Below are 17314 nucleotides of genomic sequence, written 5' to 3'. Positions count from 1 at the left end.
GTGAACCAGGGGAGGACACTGATAAATAATACCTGAAGCACCTGCTGCACAACAGCCAGTGTGCTGTCAGCACTCGGCCAGGTCCCCGGTTTGGAGCCTGTGCATATAGCACAGGTGGATAGTAACATTTGCAGCACATTTGGGATGTGTTTTTTTTTTCTTTTACATAAAGTGAGCATAATTTTTTAAAGCGAAACCTATTTTGGTACAATATCATGGGATGTGAGAGCACCTTGAGCAGAAATTTACAGCAAACATAGGGGACAAAAAGCATGATGGGAACACCCAGTGTTACATTCTTCTGTTCATACTGTGACCAAGCTCTGACCTCATAAAAGGAAAAATGGAATTTGTAAGTACAAAACCCATATTAAGCAAAACTTGCCTAGAGATCATTCAAATAGGAAAGATTGAGTATAGTTATTGTGTAATTATCTGAAGGTTTTATGTGTTCCTGGTCTTTTAGTATTAATTACCCAAGTCCCTAAGGTATTGAAGAACTTCATTGTACTTTCTACTTCTTTACTTCCTTTATAATACTTACAGATATCAGTGAATCACTTTAGATATATCTTCAGAAAACACTAAAAAAGTTAAAGCCTCTGAAAATAATGACTAAAGTGTCGATATAATCTTATGATGGTGGTTGTTGGGGAAAGCCTACATCTGATCTGCCTAAATGCTCTTTGATAATATTCATGGGGAATTTTGTTCCATCCGCAAAAGTTAAACCTTATTCTACTAAGTAGAAATACAGATTCAGTTTTCACAGTTTTTTGTTTGTTTGGGTGTGATTTCTTTTTACTTTTTTTTCTTCTTTTTTTTTTTAACAGTAGTTGAGTGACCAGCCCACTAAGAGATAAACAGTTTTAAGCTCTGGTCTAATGAGTAGATGGATTCAAATTGTGCAAAGGATTTGAATTGGTGGAAATAAAGCTCTAGATGTTTTTTTAGGGTCTAGATTATTTTGAAACCCCCAAAGGTTAGGGTAGTTTCTTATCTTTTGGTTACGTTTTAGGTCGTTCAAGCCCTCAGTTAGACCCTTTGAGAAAAAGCCCAACCATGGAACAAGCAGTACAGACCGCCTCGGCTCACTTACCTGCTCCAGCACCTGTTGGGAGAAGGAGCCCTGTATCAACCAGGCCTTTACCATCTACCAGCCAAAAACCAATAGAGAATCAAGAGCACAGGCGAGGTAGAACTTTAGCTGTTTACTATTTCTTGATTGACCGGTCAGCATCTTCCATTCAACTTATTTTCATTAAAAAGATTTACTTTATGTGAAATGATCCTAGAAGGTTTAAACTGAACTTGAGAGAATGTTCATTCAGTCTTTCAAATTCTACAAAATAGTGATGGTGGTGGGGTTATATGGATTTTTGGTTTTGTTCTGGGTTTGTTTGTTTTTCCATTTCTGACTTTCCAGAAGTTTTTGATTATGTGTCCCAAGTTGACTGTCACTTTCTGTATATTCTATAGCTGAAGTACATAAAGTCTCAAGACCAGAAAATGAGCAACTCAGAAATGATAGCAAGAGACAAATAGGTAAGTAGTTACTTGGATCTGAAAGTCGAATCCTATGCTTTTCAGTTAAACATTTGAAATGTATGATGTGTAATTACTATTTTTAAAAAAGAATAGCAAGGTTCGGTAGCTATACAGGAGTAGCACAGGAGAGTTTCATTGCGTTATCTTGATTATGGTGCTGATGCTGTGGATCTGTGTATGTAGCAAAAAGTCATAAAACTGTACATAAAGACATACCAGGAAATGAGTACATGCAAAACTGTTGAGATCTGACTATGAGATCTTAGTGTAGTTAATTATATTGTGCCAGTGTCCTCGTTTTTCCCAGTTTTTGATAATGTACAATAGATAATCAAGATGTTACTGTTGGAGGGGAAGCTGGGTGATGGATACTCTGTACTACTTTTTTCATTTTTTAATCTAATTATTTCAAAATATATATTTTAAATCATCATCATATGTCTGGAATAAAACCTACTTGTTGGTAAGCAATTGTCTTTTAAATATCTGCTAGTGAGATTGGTATACTTTTATTTTTATATTTTATATTGTTTAATGGCTTTCTCTTTTGTACTGTCTTTTGTATTTTTTTATGTTTTTGTGTCAGTTTCATGTTAGCATTATAAAATTGCTTTCTTTGTTTTCTATGTTTTTAAAAATGGAATCGAGAATTCACTGGTGGTCCATGGGTTAGGACTTGGCGCTTTCACTGCCATGGCCTAGATTCAGTCCCTCTTCTGGGAACTAAAATCCTACAAGCCACATGGTGCAGCCAAAAAGAAAAGAGAAAAGAATGGAATCATTGGAAACTGTGTTCAATATCCTGTGGTAAACCATAATGGAAAAGGATATGAAAAAGACTATATATATTTTATATATATATATCTGAATCACTAGCAGAAGTGAACATAGCATTGTAAATCAACTGTACTTCAATAAAATACATTTTTTAAAAAATAATGAAATTATCTGTACCTTAAAAATTTGAGTTTTCTCATTAAAATTAAGTCCTTTTTTTTTTGAAGTAATTATTCAAGAAGTTTAACTTTCTTTCATAATTATTGACTTAATACTTGTATACTTGATCTTTTTGGTAATCTGTAACATACCCCCAATCCATCTATTTTATTATTTTCATATTCATTAGCAGAGAATAAATTATGATTTAAAACTCTTCCAAGTTAAAAAAGAAAGGCAGTGTGTGATCAACTTAATTACATAATAGTTGGGAGATGATCTTCAAGTTTAGAAAGCTAGAAAACACTATTTCTTCTGTACATTTTCATGTGTGTTTTTATTTATGCTGTGTGCCATAGAATTAACAGAGGTTGGGGTTTGGTTTTACTGTGTTTCACTTTTTTTTTAATTTGCAAAAATGAAAGAACTCTCTTCTCAAGATAAAATAATTGCTGTGCTTCCATCATTCAAAAATCATGTAAAGTAGTGTTCACTTTGGGAACACATATACTAATATTGGAACGATTAGCATGGCTTCTGCACAAGGATAACATGCATGATAAATCATGAAGATTTCATATTTTAATATAAAAGGAATGTGTGTGTCTATCTGAGTCACTTTGCTATATACCAGAAACTAACAACATTGTGAATCAACTATACTTCAGTTACAAAAATAAATAGGGAGTTCCCTGGCAGTCCAGTGGTTAGGACTCTGCACTCTGACCGCCACAGACGCAAGTTCAATCCCTGCTCAGGGAACTGGTCCCACAAGCCATGCAGCACAGCCAAATAAGCAAGCAAATAAATAAATCATGTCAAACAATAAAAGTATCTTTCGCTACCTTTCAAAATTTAAAACATAAATATGCTGTACTTGCTGGCTTGTGGCCAAGACATTTTCAGTAGTAAAGATGAATATTTAAGCATCCTGCCTGTCTGGCTATACTGCTGTGGATATTTGTGGTTTGTTTTCTCAGACTTGGACAATTGCAAAGTTTTATTTAGAGACTAGTGAGCACAGAGATGTCTATTACTGTGTATTCATTATGTGTTAAACATTTCACATAACTATAATTATTGAATTCATCCTGCTTTTATAGTTTTCCGTTGAAAGTGAAAAAAAGTCACTCAGCCCTGTCCAACTCTTTGTGGCCCCGTGGATTGTAGCCCACCAGACTCCTCTGTGTCCCTTGGTATTTTCCAGGCAAGAATACTGAAATGGGTAGTCATTCCCTTCTCCAGGGGATCTTCCCAACCCAGGGATCAAACCCGGGTTTTCTGCACTGCAGGCAGAGTCTTTACCTTCTAAGCTACCAGGGGAGCCCATATTTTTCTGTTAACTCGTCACATACTAATCCATGTTTCTATTACAATTTTTTTTCTTAACTGTTCGTCTTACTTGGATTCTCAGGTTTTCACTGTAATTTATGCTGCTTTGGTATTGCTTTACCATGCCTCATAAATCTTGTTATTGTATTAAATTGTAAAGAAAGGATAGATACAGGAAGACTTGAATAATATGGATCTATTTAGAGAGAGACCGTAAAGGTGAAGCAGGAAGTGGTTGGAGGGGTTGAGATCTGGTGCTTCTTGTCTTTTGAGTTCTCTTGCAGTTTGTGCTAATGTGCTCATTTATTTTTCTCCCTGTAAATCTTGGTTTCTATGATCTTTTCCATAAAAGGCTTCCTAAATTTTGAGAACCCATTATACATTTGATACTTCATAGGTATTAGGGATATAAGCAGAACAAAGTAATGTAGTGCAGAAATCTCCCAAATTGTTTGATTGTATACAGTATCAGCCCTAACTTAATTGGTGGGGAATCTGCCTGTAATGCGGGAGACACAGGTTCAGTCACTGGGTTGGGAAGATCCCCTCAAGAAGGAAATGGCAACCCACTCCAGTATTCTTGCCTGGAGAACCCCATGGACAGAGGAGCCTGGTGGACTACAGTCCATGGGGTCACAGGAGCCGGACATGACTTGGCAACTAAACCACTATACCATACTGTATCGGCAGCATGTTTGAATACAGACCCCATAGGAATAAATTTCATTAAGGACATTTATAAATTTCATATTTATAAATTTTATGTGCACTCTTCTCAGTCTCGGGAGGCTCCCCTGGTAGCTCAGCTGGTAAAGAATCCGCCAGCAGTGTAGGAGACCCCAGTTCGATTCCTGGGTCGGGAAAATCCACTGGAGAAGGGATAGGCTTCCCACTCCAGTATTCTTGGGCTTCTCTGGTAGCTCAGCTGGTAAAGAATTCGCCTGCAGTGCAGGAGACCTGTGTTCGATCCTTGGGTTGGGAAGATCCCCTGGAGAAGGGAACAACTACCCGCTCCATTATTCTGGCCTGGAGAAGTCCGCGACAGTAGTCCACAGTGTTGGCTGTGACTGAGCGACTTTCACTTGTTTTCACTTTCTTCTCAGTCTACTACGTATTAGGTATTTGTGAAACTTCATCTCTTTCTTATATTAAAAAAATACAAATATAGTCAGGTATATAGAGACTTACAAGCATTTCTGTTGTTGACCATAAAGACCATAATAATAGCTTCTGCTTTAAACCAGCTTATTCTTTATTAATATAGTTCCAGGTGCTCCTTCAGCTCCAAGGAGAGGGCGTGGGGGTCATCGAGGTGGCAGAGGAAGATTTGGTATTCGACGAGATGGTCCAATGAAATTTGAGAAAGATTTTGACTTTGAAAGTGCAAATGCACAATTTAACAAGGAGGAAATTGACAGAGAGTTTCATAATAAACTTAAATTGAAAGGTGAGTTTTTATTTTTCTCCTCAGAGAATACTCTTTTCTGACCATGTGAATTATGGATATTTAGGCCAAATCTTGGCTTATATGGTATGTACCTTTTTTTTTTTAGAAGATAAACTTGAGAAGCAGGAGAAGCCTGTCAATGGTGAAGATAAAGGAGACTCAGGAGTTGATACCCAAAACAGTGAAGGAAATGCAGATGAAGAAGATCCGCTTGGACCTAATTGCTATTATGACAAAACTAAATCCTTCTTTGATAATATTTCTTGTGATGATAATAGGTACAGTCTTTTAAGCTGCTCTTACACAATTAGGAGGTTGAAGTGTGAAGTGATTCCTGATAAATTCACAAAGTGTAATGAATACTTAAAAGTCCCTAGGGACTTCCCTGATGGCCCAGTGGTTAAGGATCCATGCTTCCCAATGGGCACGGATTTGATCCCTGGTTGGAGAACTAAGATTCCACTTGCTGTGTGGTGCAACCCCCCCAAAAAATCTAATGACTACAATTTTTTAATGTTTTGGTAAAAGAAAATAACTTATACTAAAATTTTAAATGATATTACTTTTGGAAAAGAAGAAATAATCACATATTTTTTTGGGGGAATGCATTCACATTCAAAAATTAGTAATTAAAATAGAAGCATTCGTCTAACATCTAAACACCTTTTACTTTACCCCTCTACAGTGTAGTTCAGTTGAAGTTTGCTGATGTAGTAAAACTCTGCTCTATTGCAATAAATATGAATCCAGAAAACTGGTTGATTAGAGGACTCAGCATAACAAAGTTGCAGTTTCTGCTGCCTGGCTCAGGCCGTCCTTCTGTTGCATTTTGGTGCCACCCAGTGGTGGTTGTCTGCTTCAGTTTAAACATGGATGGCGATGGTGCTGAATCTGATTGGGCTGTTGGCCAGCAGCAGCGATTCAGAAGCTTTAGGCATCAGGTCCAGAGGTTGGACCAGGAGCCTAGTAGGATCTTGGGAATCAACCCTTTATCTCCTCCCATCCTGAGGCAGGGTTTCCTTTCCCTTTCTTCCTTTGAGGCTGATTGGAGGGTAGAGTCAACTGCCAATACCATTTATTCAGGCTATTCAGTTTCTTTGTATCATCAGCTGCATTTGCAATAAACAATACCAGTCAGACTTTCACATGAAGTGTAACAGAATATAATAGGAACATATTGCCATGGACAGCTTGTGATGACTTAGATGAGGTACTTTTGTGGGGTTTTTTTGGTGGTTGTTTTTGTGATTTTTTTGATGCTTAGGAATTATTTAGTCTCAGTTTGGAAATTAAGTGCTACATAGTCTTGCTGGCAAATGTTCTTTAAAAGTTGATACACTACAAAAAAAAAAAAACAAACTTGATATACTAAAGATTATTTGTCCTCATAATAGAGAGCGGAGACCAACCTGGGCTGAAGAGAGAAGATTAAATGCAGAAACATTTGGAATCCCGCTTCGTCCAAACCGTGGCCGTGGAGGGTACAGAGGCAGAGGGGGTCTTGGTTTCCGTGGTGGCCGAGGGCGCAGCAGTGGCCGAGGCAGTGCCTTTACCACTCCTCGAGGATTTCGTGGTGGATTCAGAGGAGGTCGTGGGGGCAGGGAGTTTGCAGATTTTGAGTATAGGGTAAGTGTTATTACTTGCTCTGGGGTTGGCTTACAGTTGTATGAAACTCAAAATGTTTTAAATTTTTATCTGTTGGGAGTGAGTATTTCTAGGACATCTGTGTAACTTCCATTTGACTTTTCAGTGGAGGATATACTTGATTATGATATTTATATAATTTTAAGGAGCAGTAACTTCTTCGCTAATGGATTTTTTAAACTATTTTTTTTACAATTGGAGGAAGTGAGAGAAATATATTTTTATCTTCTGTTATAGAACCATTGTTTCAGATTTCATGGACTGGTAAAATTTCTTCCAAAAAACTACTAGAGACTGACTTAATTTCTTTTTCTTAAAAAGTTTTGTTGCTGGAGGCACAGGGAATCACTAAAAGATATTACACAATACAAAAAAGGACCATATTATATCACCTTTATTTCATGTTACAAAGTATGCTTTAATACCAAAAGAATCTAGGAAGAACATATTCCAGAATGGAAGGCAAACCTGTGCATTTAATACAGCTAACGTATTTTGTGTGTACAAATGAGGAAATGGGTAAAGAAATATTAAATAACTCGCCCAAGGTTAGCTAATAAGTGATGATGCTGGATGTTGAACCTAGTACATTTGTTCCTCAGTCCATGATCTTAATTAGTTTTGTGGAAAACGCAACTACATTTTCCCTGGTTTTTTATTTTACCATGGTCTTAAAAATATCATATTGGCATATGGAAACTGCTGCTTTCAATTTCCAACTTACAATGTTAGTTTCTGGTGTATAGCAAAGTCATTCAGTTATACACACACACACATGTACATAGTCTTTTTCATATTCTTTTCTATTATGGTTTATTATAGAATGTTGAATATAGTTTCCTGTGCTATACAGTAGGACTTTGTATAAAAAAATATATGTATAATGTATTTAAAGGAGTCTAAGTCAGTGTTACTATCCTAGTTATTGACTTTAGGAATAATGGAAAGGAAAGTATATAATCAAAGAAAGGATCAAAATCCCATCATAAAGAAGTCTATTAGGAATTACAGAAAGCAGCTAGAAACCTAAAGATCCACTATCAGGAATTTCACTCTTCTATATTTAAAACTGGTCATTGTTGAGATCCCTGTTGAAGTATCATTAATTGTGGCCTTTGGATCTGTTCTGTTATTTTTAATGCCTTTGATACTGTGTCATCACAGCCAAGACTGCTGAAAATTAGCCTCAGATCATTAGGTTAGGATATCCAGCCATGGTAGACACAGCCTGATACATCCGCAGGACTTTTGACTTCCAAAATAGCTATTCCAACTTGGAGACTGTGTCTTAGGAACCATGGAACGCTTCTTACTTGCCACTGTTCCTCCTCTTGAGGTTGCCAGTGACCTTTTGCTTACCGAATTCAATAGCTTCTTCGCAAATATTTGCCCTTCATGACTCTGCAATATTTGACACTGATAACTACTCACCCAACCTGGAATCTTCTTCCTGGGTTTTTTTTTCTTCCATAAATACTTTTGATATTTTTCTCATTATAAAAATCAAGTGTGTTCCTCACCACAGCCTGTAAGGTACTTCATGATCTGCTTGCTTCTCCAGGTCAGAAGTCTAGTACTTTCACTAGATCTTGTTGCTAGTGGGACTGCAAGCAGTTTCTGTCATCCATTCCGCTCCAGATACACAGACCTTGTTCTTGTTTAAGGCCACGCTTACTCCTGTCTCACAACCTTTTTACCCATTCCTTCCGCCTGCAGTGTTCAGTTTGCTCTGTCGTGTTCGTGTTTGTACTCCTGTGTAGGCTTGATCTCTGTCTGTCTGTCTTCCTCCCTCTCTCCTCTCCTGCAGAGATTTCCCCCTCCCCTCTCTGAGCTGATCTATTCATAGCTTCTAATCAGGTTTTCAACTTGGACCTTGGACCTTGACCTACATATTTCTGTGTTTACTTGCATTGTCCTGTGATCAGCTTAAACTTAACCTTCCTCAGAATGACCTCATCATCTTCTCACTTTCCCATCATATCCGTTTGGTGTTCTTTTGGTCACCCTGGTGGTGGAGTATCCATGTCCACGTCACCATATTCATTCCTTAGAGATATTTCTGCCAGTTACCGTAGTGACCCACTGATTGCTCTTCAGACCTTCAGTCTGTCTTTACCTCACTTGAAGCATATCAGCTACCTGTTGAAGAACCTATGGCAACTCCTTGTCGAAGACCACATTGAGTCAGCTTGGTTTAAGAAAAGTGAAAGTGAAGTCGCTCAGTTGTGTCTGACTCTTTGCGACCCAGTGGACTGTAGCCCACCATGTTCCTCTGTCCATGGGATTTTCCAGGCAAGAGTACTGGAGTGGATTGCCATTTGCTTCTCCAGAGGATCTTTCTGACCCAGGGATCGAACCCAGGTCTCCTGCATTGTAAGCAAGGTGCTTTACCGTCTGAGCCACCAGGGAAGTCCATGGTTTGAGAAAAAATACATTTAAGTCATACCGTGATCCTGATGAGAATTTTTGTAATCTTTGCCAGTATGGCATCGATTTAAGTTGTTAAACCTATCAGGCCCTCAGTTTTGACATTTGTGGGTAAAGAGTTGAACAGATTTATTTCAGATACACTTTTTAAAGACCATTAAAGTCTCAAGAGTTGGAAAACATCTGAGAGATGTGACCTCCTGGCCAACCCAAATGCCTCTTCTGTTGGTATCCCCTGTAGGGACTGGGAACTTAACTACTGTTTCTAAGAGCATCCATTCCACCCCAAAGGTGCTCTTAATTATTAGAATTTCACAGACGCATGGAATTTGAATGAAAATCTTTTTCCCTCTATCATCAACCTATTAGTTTAGTTCTACACACACAATATATACTCTTCTTCATGATGATTTTTCATATATTTGAAAAAAAAAATAGCTGTCATGTTATCTTTAAGACTGGACCATTACTTCTGAACAGTAACAACTGTGTGCATGGTATATCCGTTTACTGATGCCAACCTTCTTTTTAAGGCCGAGTCTCACTGTTGAGCTCTCTTGAGCTTTAGTTAAAACTTCTGTCATATATATTGCAGAATTAGAATGCATTATAGGGGCTGTCTGCATCAGTCTTTTTTTTTTTTTTTTTGGCTCTGCTGGGTCTTGGTTGCTGCACATGGGCCTTCTCCAGTTGGGGCAAGCAGGGGGCTGCTCACTAGTTGTGGTGCTATGATATGCAGGTTTCTCATCGCTGTGGTTTCTCCTGCTGCAGAACCCAGACTATAGAGCTGGACTTAAGTAGTTGCAGCTCACAGGCTTAGTTGTCCCACAGCATGTGGGGTCTTCCCAGACAGGCACTGGACCCTTGTCCTCTGCATTGGCAGACATATTCTTAACCACTGGACCACCAGGGAAGTCCTGCATTTGTCTTTATCCATACTAGGATATCCGTGACGGATAGTTCAACCTCTGCTTGGATGTTTCAAGGAGTGAAACCTGAGTGGACCTTAGGCTGATAATTAGAAGGTTCTAACATGACATTGCACAGCTTCCTCTTTTTACCCTATGAGAGTCCCACTTGCTATATCCAGCCCCATTTCTTATTACCCTTTAAACTATCTAATTCAAATAGGTTGAACCTTGATCATCTCTTAAACAGTTGCTTGATTACAACTAAACTTCATTCATTGACCAAATATTTTGAATTTCTAGTATATGCCAAACTCTGTGCTAGACATTGGTGGTAGCAAAACACTTGGAGCCTTCTTAATATTATATTCCAGTGGAAAGACAGACATAGCTGAAAGTCAGGGGTTTCTTTTCAGGCTTGCCCAAGGTTTGCTGTCTCCCTAGAAATTTCTCTTCCCTCCACCTCTGATTTCTTTCTTTTCTGACCTCCTGTGGCATCTGCTTTCATCACCACACATTTTATGTATACCTATATTCCCTGTTTCAGGTGTTTTGTTTTGTTCAGCATCACCAACTAGATGGGACCTCTTGGCATTAGTGAATATGTATTTTACTTTTCTTTCCACCAGAACACTTATGCCAGCGTGGAGCCATAGTGAGCTTGAAGTAAGTACTTAGCGTGATTAGCGTGATTCCTTGATTAGGAATAAGTTACACCAGCCTTCAGTGAGGCTGAAGGTCCATCAGTGTGGGTTCCCATTGATTGTTTGTTCCAGAGTTAAATGATCCTTCTTCTGTCTACCACTAGATCCTAGACCTTCGCAGTAGCGTATTCATTCCAAATCATACCATCTGGCACCTTTAAAAGTGGAAATAGTGAGAGACCAGTATTACATAAAGGAGATTTATCTTCAAAGGATTAAACTTGTTCTGAAATGTCTAGTACTTCTCAGAGATGAAGTGCAATGACATTTGCAGCAGCCTTCATGTAATGGGTTAGCTTTTCTCTTTATGCTTCACTGACATAAACATTATAAGTAGGTCTGGTTGTTTAATGCAAACATGGGTAAAGATGGAATCATAGGTTTTTTGTTTTTTTAAGGATTCCAGAAATATCAGTCAAACTAGAACCTCTCTCCCACCCTCCTCCCAGTAGATAGTTAGGAAGCCAGGAACGCAGAGGAGTTAACTTCCTTGATCTAAATACAAGCTAAGCAAGCCAAAATTCACTCCTTGACTTCTGAGTTTTCCTTAAGGATAGTGTTAGAAACATAAACTTATGGTGAGTTTGGTCCTGTAGTGCTTTTTCTTTTCTTTATTCTTTGGGAGTGGAAGATGAGGCTGGGCATAATAAGAGAGTAGCCCACTATTATTTTATATGCTGTTGCTAGGGAGGTTGAGCTGCCATGGTGGGTGAGATAGGTTGCCTTCCACTTGAGTCTTATGTTCTTCACAGAGGGTACAGAGACAAGTATCTGAAATGACTCAGCATAGTACTTTTTCTCTCCCTTGCCCCTTTTATTTTCTCCTTTCCTTCCTGCTCCTCTGTCTCCCCCTCCTTCTGCCTCCTCCCTTCCTCTTTTTTTTTTTTCTTCTCTTTCTTTCTTTCTTTCTTTTTTTTTTTTTTTTTTTACCTTTCAGAAGACCACAGCATTTCAACCCTAAAAGGTCTGGATTGATCATACAGCTTTCTGAAAGGTAAAAAAAAAAAGGGGGGGGGGGGCATGTGAAATTTGACCTTGGTGGGGACAACAGGATCATCTTCAGCAGCTTGCTTTCTGCATCAACTAATGCCATGCTGTTTGTATTCTAACTTAATAACATTGTACAAATGATTTTTGTATATGCAGATAAAGTTTTTCACAAAGTGTGTTTCTAACAGTCAGAGTAAGAATCGGCAGTAAAAATCAGGCACGTGGTAGCAGCTATTCCTGAGGAAAAGAGAAGCCCTTCACTTGGCTCTGTGTACAGGCCTTTGGTTTAGAATTAATCTCACTGGAAAACTAGAGGCTCCTTGAGATTTTTATTGCTTGCTTCTCCCTGGTTAGTTTTGTTTTTTTTTAATTCACAAACAGTGCTCTGGTTTTCATAACTTGATTTCATATTTAAAATCATAATATTTGATATTTATTTTAATCATATTTAATATTTCATATTCATATTTTCATAAAAGTTGTCCTTTTAAAATGAACTTTTCAAATCATTGCTTTCTCCTGGCCTGAAACTTTGAAGAGAAATGTTATTTTGCCACCTGATATTTTATTGCTTAGTAAAGATATCAGAGACTTAGGGATTTTATTAATCTTCTTCCAGTATATGTTGTCAGTTGTATTTGATGAGTTTGATCACTATGTTCAAGGCTTAATTATTTTTTGAAATTATTAGGACAGCACCAAAGGTAGTAGGGCATACCTCTCTTTTAACTTGGGGAGCCTTCTTGCCACTGCTTTAACCTCTATTAACTGGAAAATACAGTTAGCAATAATGAGCTACTGCTGAGTGTGTAAGGTATAAAAAGTGTTTCCTGGAAATCAGTGAAACAAATTTACATATGAAAGTTAAGAGGAGGGTGAATTTAAAGGTAATGAAAAATATACTTAAGCAAATTAGAAATACTTATTAATAAACCCCAATAGTTTGAAACATGAGCTAATTTTTTTTTTTTCTCCTTTTTAGAAAGACAACAAAGTTGCTGCATAGTCTACAAACAAGTCTTTGGAAGTAGATGGGTTCCTAGTTCTTCGTGGTCCTGAGAATTGCTCTCAGTCTTTGGAAGAATGAAGACGTGACTTTGCTGTATATTTGTCACCAGCACTGGGATTTTGTTCGTTTGTTTTTCTGCTTAATTTCAGATACAATGCAGTTACTTTTGGGGGTGGGGGGGAAGGCTCATCTTAAAAAATGAGCATTAATTATATTTGGAATAGCAGAAGGTTAAGTAATTTCTTATGTATAGTTAAACTAAAGCAGTACTCCAGTGAAACTTATAAGTATTTTTTCATCACTGAAAGGATTTTTCTTATCACTAAATTGTATTTGGCAATTCCTGCAAGTTACCTGCAGATAGGGCCGTGATACTGTGTTTTGAGCCACAGAAGGGTGTGTGTGTGTGTATGTGTGTGTGTGTGTCTGTCTGTCTGTCTTTATCTTTTCTTTCCTTTTTTCTTTCTTTCTTTTTTGGAAATCCTGTAATATCCCTTTTGAGATAGCTTATTTCGTCAATTAATTAGGGTGCTGGATGGTAGAGAATTTTGTCAGTCAACTATGTACACACAGTAAATACTGTTTCTTAGGCAAAGGTAACTTTTTTATATAGTTGTAAAATTCCATTATATTCCATTGCCAAAGAAACATTAAGAACTTTGTATAGCTGTATAAAAAGCAACTAATTTTTTAAAGAATAAACATTTTAAAGTCAGCAAACATACTGTGTCCTTGCAGAAGTTGATGTGTTGAGAAGAACTGTGGGTGGGTCTTTTTTTCGTAGCTTTTCAGGCTTAAGATTGTTGATTTGATTTTTTTTTTTTTAATGTTTGGAACATAAATGATTTGATACATTCATTATCTAAAAAGGATAAATTACTCATGCTTGTTGTAAGAACTTTATTTTGTAGCAAATGGCATATCACAGGATTTATCCAAATAATAGATATTTTCAGTATACAAGTGTAAATAATCATAGATAAGAATGTATTAGCTGTATTTTCAAATAAGTATCCCCCCTTTTTTAAGACAATAAAACTAGGTGTCAATTAACCTGTTCTTCCTGATATGCCTGGAATTTTGTTGTGATACCTTGACTCATTCCATTATATTTCAAGAGGATTCAGAGTGTTAGAAATTATTTTGGCAACCTATGAAATACCATAACACTGGTCCTTAGGCCTGTGACCCACAGATGACTCAGTATAAGAGTTCTTTGCTAATGATAAATTATTAGTGAATCTTTTTGCTATTTTAAGCTATAGTGGTTGGCGGGGAGGAAATCTGGCCACTTTCGTGTTTTTATGAAGGCCATGGAATAAAGGGATCCAAAGATTAAAACATTTTTATCTATTTTGATTTTTGTTAACTTTCTCCTTAAAATAATCAGTAGTGGTAAAGGTACAAAAAACTGCACTGTAGGAGAATTGAAATATTTAAAGGTGGTTGATATTTTTAATTTTAATTTTATATCTTTTGTATGGCTCTACAAGAAAATGTTTTGTAATTCAGTTTCAGTATTGAGGTCCAGTATGTGGCAGCCATAGCTTAGATGATATTGTTTAATACTGTTTGCTTGCATGTTAATGACAAAATCTTTTGGAGGACCCACAAATCATGATATTGAACACATTTCTGAGACATTCGGAACATCAAGTGCTATGACAATACCTGTGTAGACTGTTGGAGATATCCTGGGCTACTTTGAAGAAAAAAGAAAAACTGTAAATACCAATTCTACATGCTCTGAAAGTATGAATTCATGCATTTTTCCAAGCCCTCTGGGTCATTGACTAGGGCATTTGGTACCCCAATAATAACTGGCAGCATGACATACCTGCAGTGCACCTTACAATATTAAAGCAGATTTTTATTCTGAGACAGAATAAAATTATTCAATAAAAAATGTTCGTCAAAGTTCTTTCTCTTTAAACACTAATATTCTCCTTACAATAGAAAGAAATACAGTACAAGGCCTCTTTAATATGTAAGGGTTTATATTCCTTAAAATTAGCAAAATTAATTTCTCTTTTCCTAGGATTTATATATTGTTGTAGGTGTTTAGGTAAAGCTAGAAACCCTTTCTCCCCCCTCCTAGCATGCAGCCAGCTTCTTAGTTACAATCCATGACATGAGGAGATTAAGCCAGCCAGATACAGGCCAAACTGGCAACCTCAGGCTAGAATGCATGCTCTACAGATAGGCAGGTGCAAAAGAGAAAAGGCGGGGGGGGGGGGGGGATTCCTCCAAACTTGTCTTTGGAGAGATCATTTCTCCTTCCAAAAGCACAACTTGATGTGAGGGCTAGCAAGAGAGGTCAGGAATGTTCATTCAGCTCACTGGCTCTTAATCAGGGGTGATCTGACATTGGGGAGCATTTAGAAATGTGAAAGCAGATGTTCTAGTTATCACAATGATTTGAATGATTTGAGACACCACTGACATTTAAAGAGTAAGGGCCAGGATGGTAAATGTCCTGTGCTCTGCTGGACAGTGCCCCTTAATTATCCAGTCCAAAGTGCAGCAGTGTCCCTTTTAGAGAACTACTACAAGTCCCTCTGCAGGGAAAGGAGTTGAGTGGGGAATCCCCCCGCCCCCAGATTAAAAAAAAAAAAAAAACTTTACTAAAGAATCTATATGGTATGTGAAAGGAAAAGAACCTTACTTCCAGGAATACTGTCGGCATGTTGGAAACTGATTATCACATAGGAATTACCAATTCATCCTGTTCTCCATCAGTTGTTCATAAATGGCTTACCAGAATCAGCTGAGGAGCATTTCTTAAAGTACAAATTCCCATGCCCCACACTTGGCTTGTCTTGATTGTAAAGTTCTGCTGTGAAAACTGGCAACCTTAAATCCCACAGTACTTCTGATGAGCCAGGTTTAGAAAGCCAATTTTAAAACATCGCAGCTGGCTCATCTAGCCCCCTCCATGTTAGGGGCCTTGGTGAGGTTTCCACATAGAACTAGTTGTTTAAATCATTTCTCTATCGTTCCAGATTCAGTATATCTAAATTGTGGCTCCATCCTGAAGAGTGGGAAAGAAGTAAGTGGTAGAGGGGGTGCATGTCTGCAGGACAGAATCTAGGGGGAAACAGAAAGATGGAGACTTGTTTCCTCCATTGTTCGGCTGCTTTGAGTACTGAGGCTCAGTTCCCAGCATGTAGGAAATGAGTGTGTGGTGGTGTTCCTGTGTGTCAGTTTTACATGGCTTTCGTCCCCGTCTCCATGGATTGTCCAACTGAAAGAAAAGCTGCTCTTTGCGCAAAACCCTGCGGTTGTAGCTCACATCTATCTAATTGTGTCTGGATTCAGTGTTGCGGGATCTCCCTGCCCTGTTAGTTTGGAGACTGTAAGGTGGTTTAAACCGTGATAGTGGGGAGAGTGTCACAATATAGAGTAATGAATGTGAGTGAACTTTTAGAGGAGCTCAAATGTCACGAATTTGCTTAAATTTACCTGTTTTGACTGATTTTAGAAGATGACAGGTATTAATACAATGAGAATCCAACTTAGGGAAGTACAGTAGCACCATTCATCTCTGAATCTGGGTGTGCCAATGGGGCTTTGCACAGAGCAGGCTGCCCTAGCTTTTCCCAGGAGAGACACTGGGACAACTTGGCCTAGGAGCTAGTCAGGCAAGAGACCCAAAGGAGAGTGTACCTCTGAGTGGCAGTCTCAGAGACCAGCAGCCACCAGTCGGTCAGCTCCTGTGTACACTGGGAAGCTACAGATGGAGGACCCAGGCCCTGCTCTTGGGGCTTCCCAGCCTCCTGAGGAGGAGTGATGCAGAGGTTTGTATCCTGTTTTTCAGGGCCAAGGTTGGTAAAAGCAAGTTTGTGGGTTTTGAGACATAAATCTGACCCCAAGAGCATGCAGTGAGACTATGAATCTAATGTGGTTCTATTCTCCATGATGGTGCTGAACTATGAGCCAGTGATATGGGTGTTCTTTAAATTCCAGCTTGGTTCATATTTAACAGATTTGGCTGACTGATGAAAATGTTTTCAGGCTTAGCTCATAAACATATCAAAATCAACCTGAACACACTGGTGTGCATATTGTGGTTTGTAAAGAAAGCAGCCCTGTGAGGCCAAAGCACATTTCAGTTCAGTCATAAGGATTTCTTAGAGTGACTCATAGTCTAGGCACACAGAAACAACTGAGAGCGGCCAGCAAGGAGCTCATGACCCAGAAAGTCTTGCGTTCGCCTCCAGACTTGAAGAGCAGTTTGGGAGTGGAAGGGCAGAGGAGAGAATTCCAGCTTGAGAAGTGGGAGAAGCCTGGGCCCAGGCGAGATTGAAATGAATTCCAATGAATGTTTTACAGTCATTGCAAGACAGAAGACAGGAACATGTTTACTGGA

At 38.3% G+C, this 17314-nt stretch overlaps 1 protein-coding gene and 1 pseudogene across 10 annotated transcripts in view; both read left to right on the top strand.

Moving 5' to 3' along the window:
• The window catches only part of LSM14A (LSM14A mRNA processing body assembly factor), a 54128-nt gene extending 39277 nt beyond the window's left edge, over window positions 1–14851 (top strand). For 2 of the 10 annotated variants that reach the window (XR_005723297.1, XR_005723298.1), the window contains exons 5-12: window positions 1019–1195; window positions 1480–1545; window positions 5081–5263; window positions 5370–5541; window positions 6658–6889; window positions 10872–10908; window positions 11884–11940; window positions 12919–14851. Coding sequence is in view for 7 of the 10 variants with exons in the window: in XM_040253131.1 (XP_040109065.1) it covers window positions 1019–1195; window positions 1480–1545; window positions 5081–5263; window positions 5370–5541; window positions 6658–6889; window positions 10872–10898 (857 nt within the window). In the remaining 3 variants the exon portion in view is untranslated. Of the gene's footprint in view, window positions 1–1018; window positions 1196–1479; window positions 1546–5080; window positions 5264–5369; window positions 5542–6657; window positions 6890–10871; window positions 10909–11883; window positions 11942–12918 lie in introns of those variants that run through there. The other 8 variants (XR_005723299.1, XM_040253135.1, XM_040253133.1 and 5 more) reach the window with 8 other exon arrangements.
• LOC120873394 lies at window positions 2971–3067 on the top strand (annotated as a pseudogene).
• Window positions 14852–17314: the final 2463 nt, after the last annotated feature.

This window comes from Oryx dammah, unplaced genomic scaffold (assembly GCF_014754425.2).
Source record: "Oryx dammah isolate SB20612 unplaced genomic scaffold, SCBI_Odam_1.1 HiC_scaffold_13, whole genome shotgun sequence".
Classification (NCBI taxonomy): domain Eukaryota; kingdom Metazoa; phylum Chordata; class Mammalia; order Artiodactyla; family Bovidae; genus Oryx; species Oryx dammah.
Note: the sequence above shows the minus strand (reverse complement) of the source record. Positions and strands in the feature narration are given on the sequence as shown.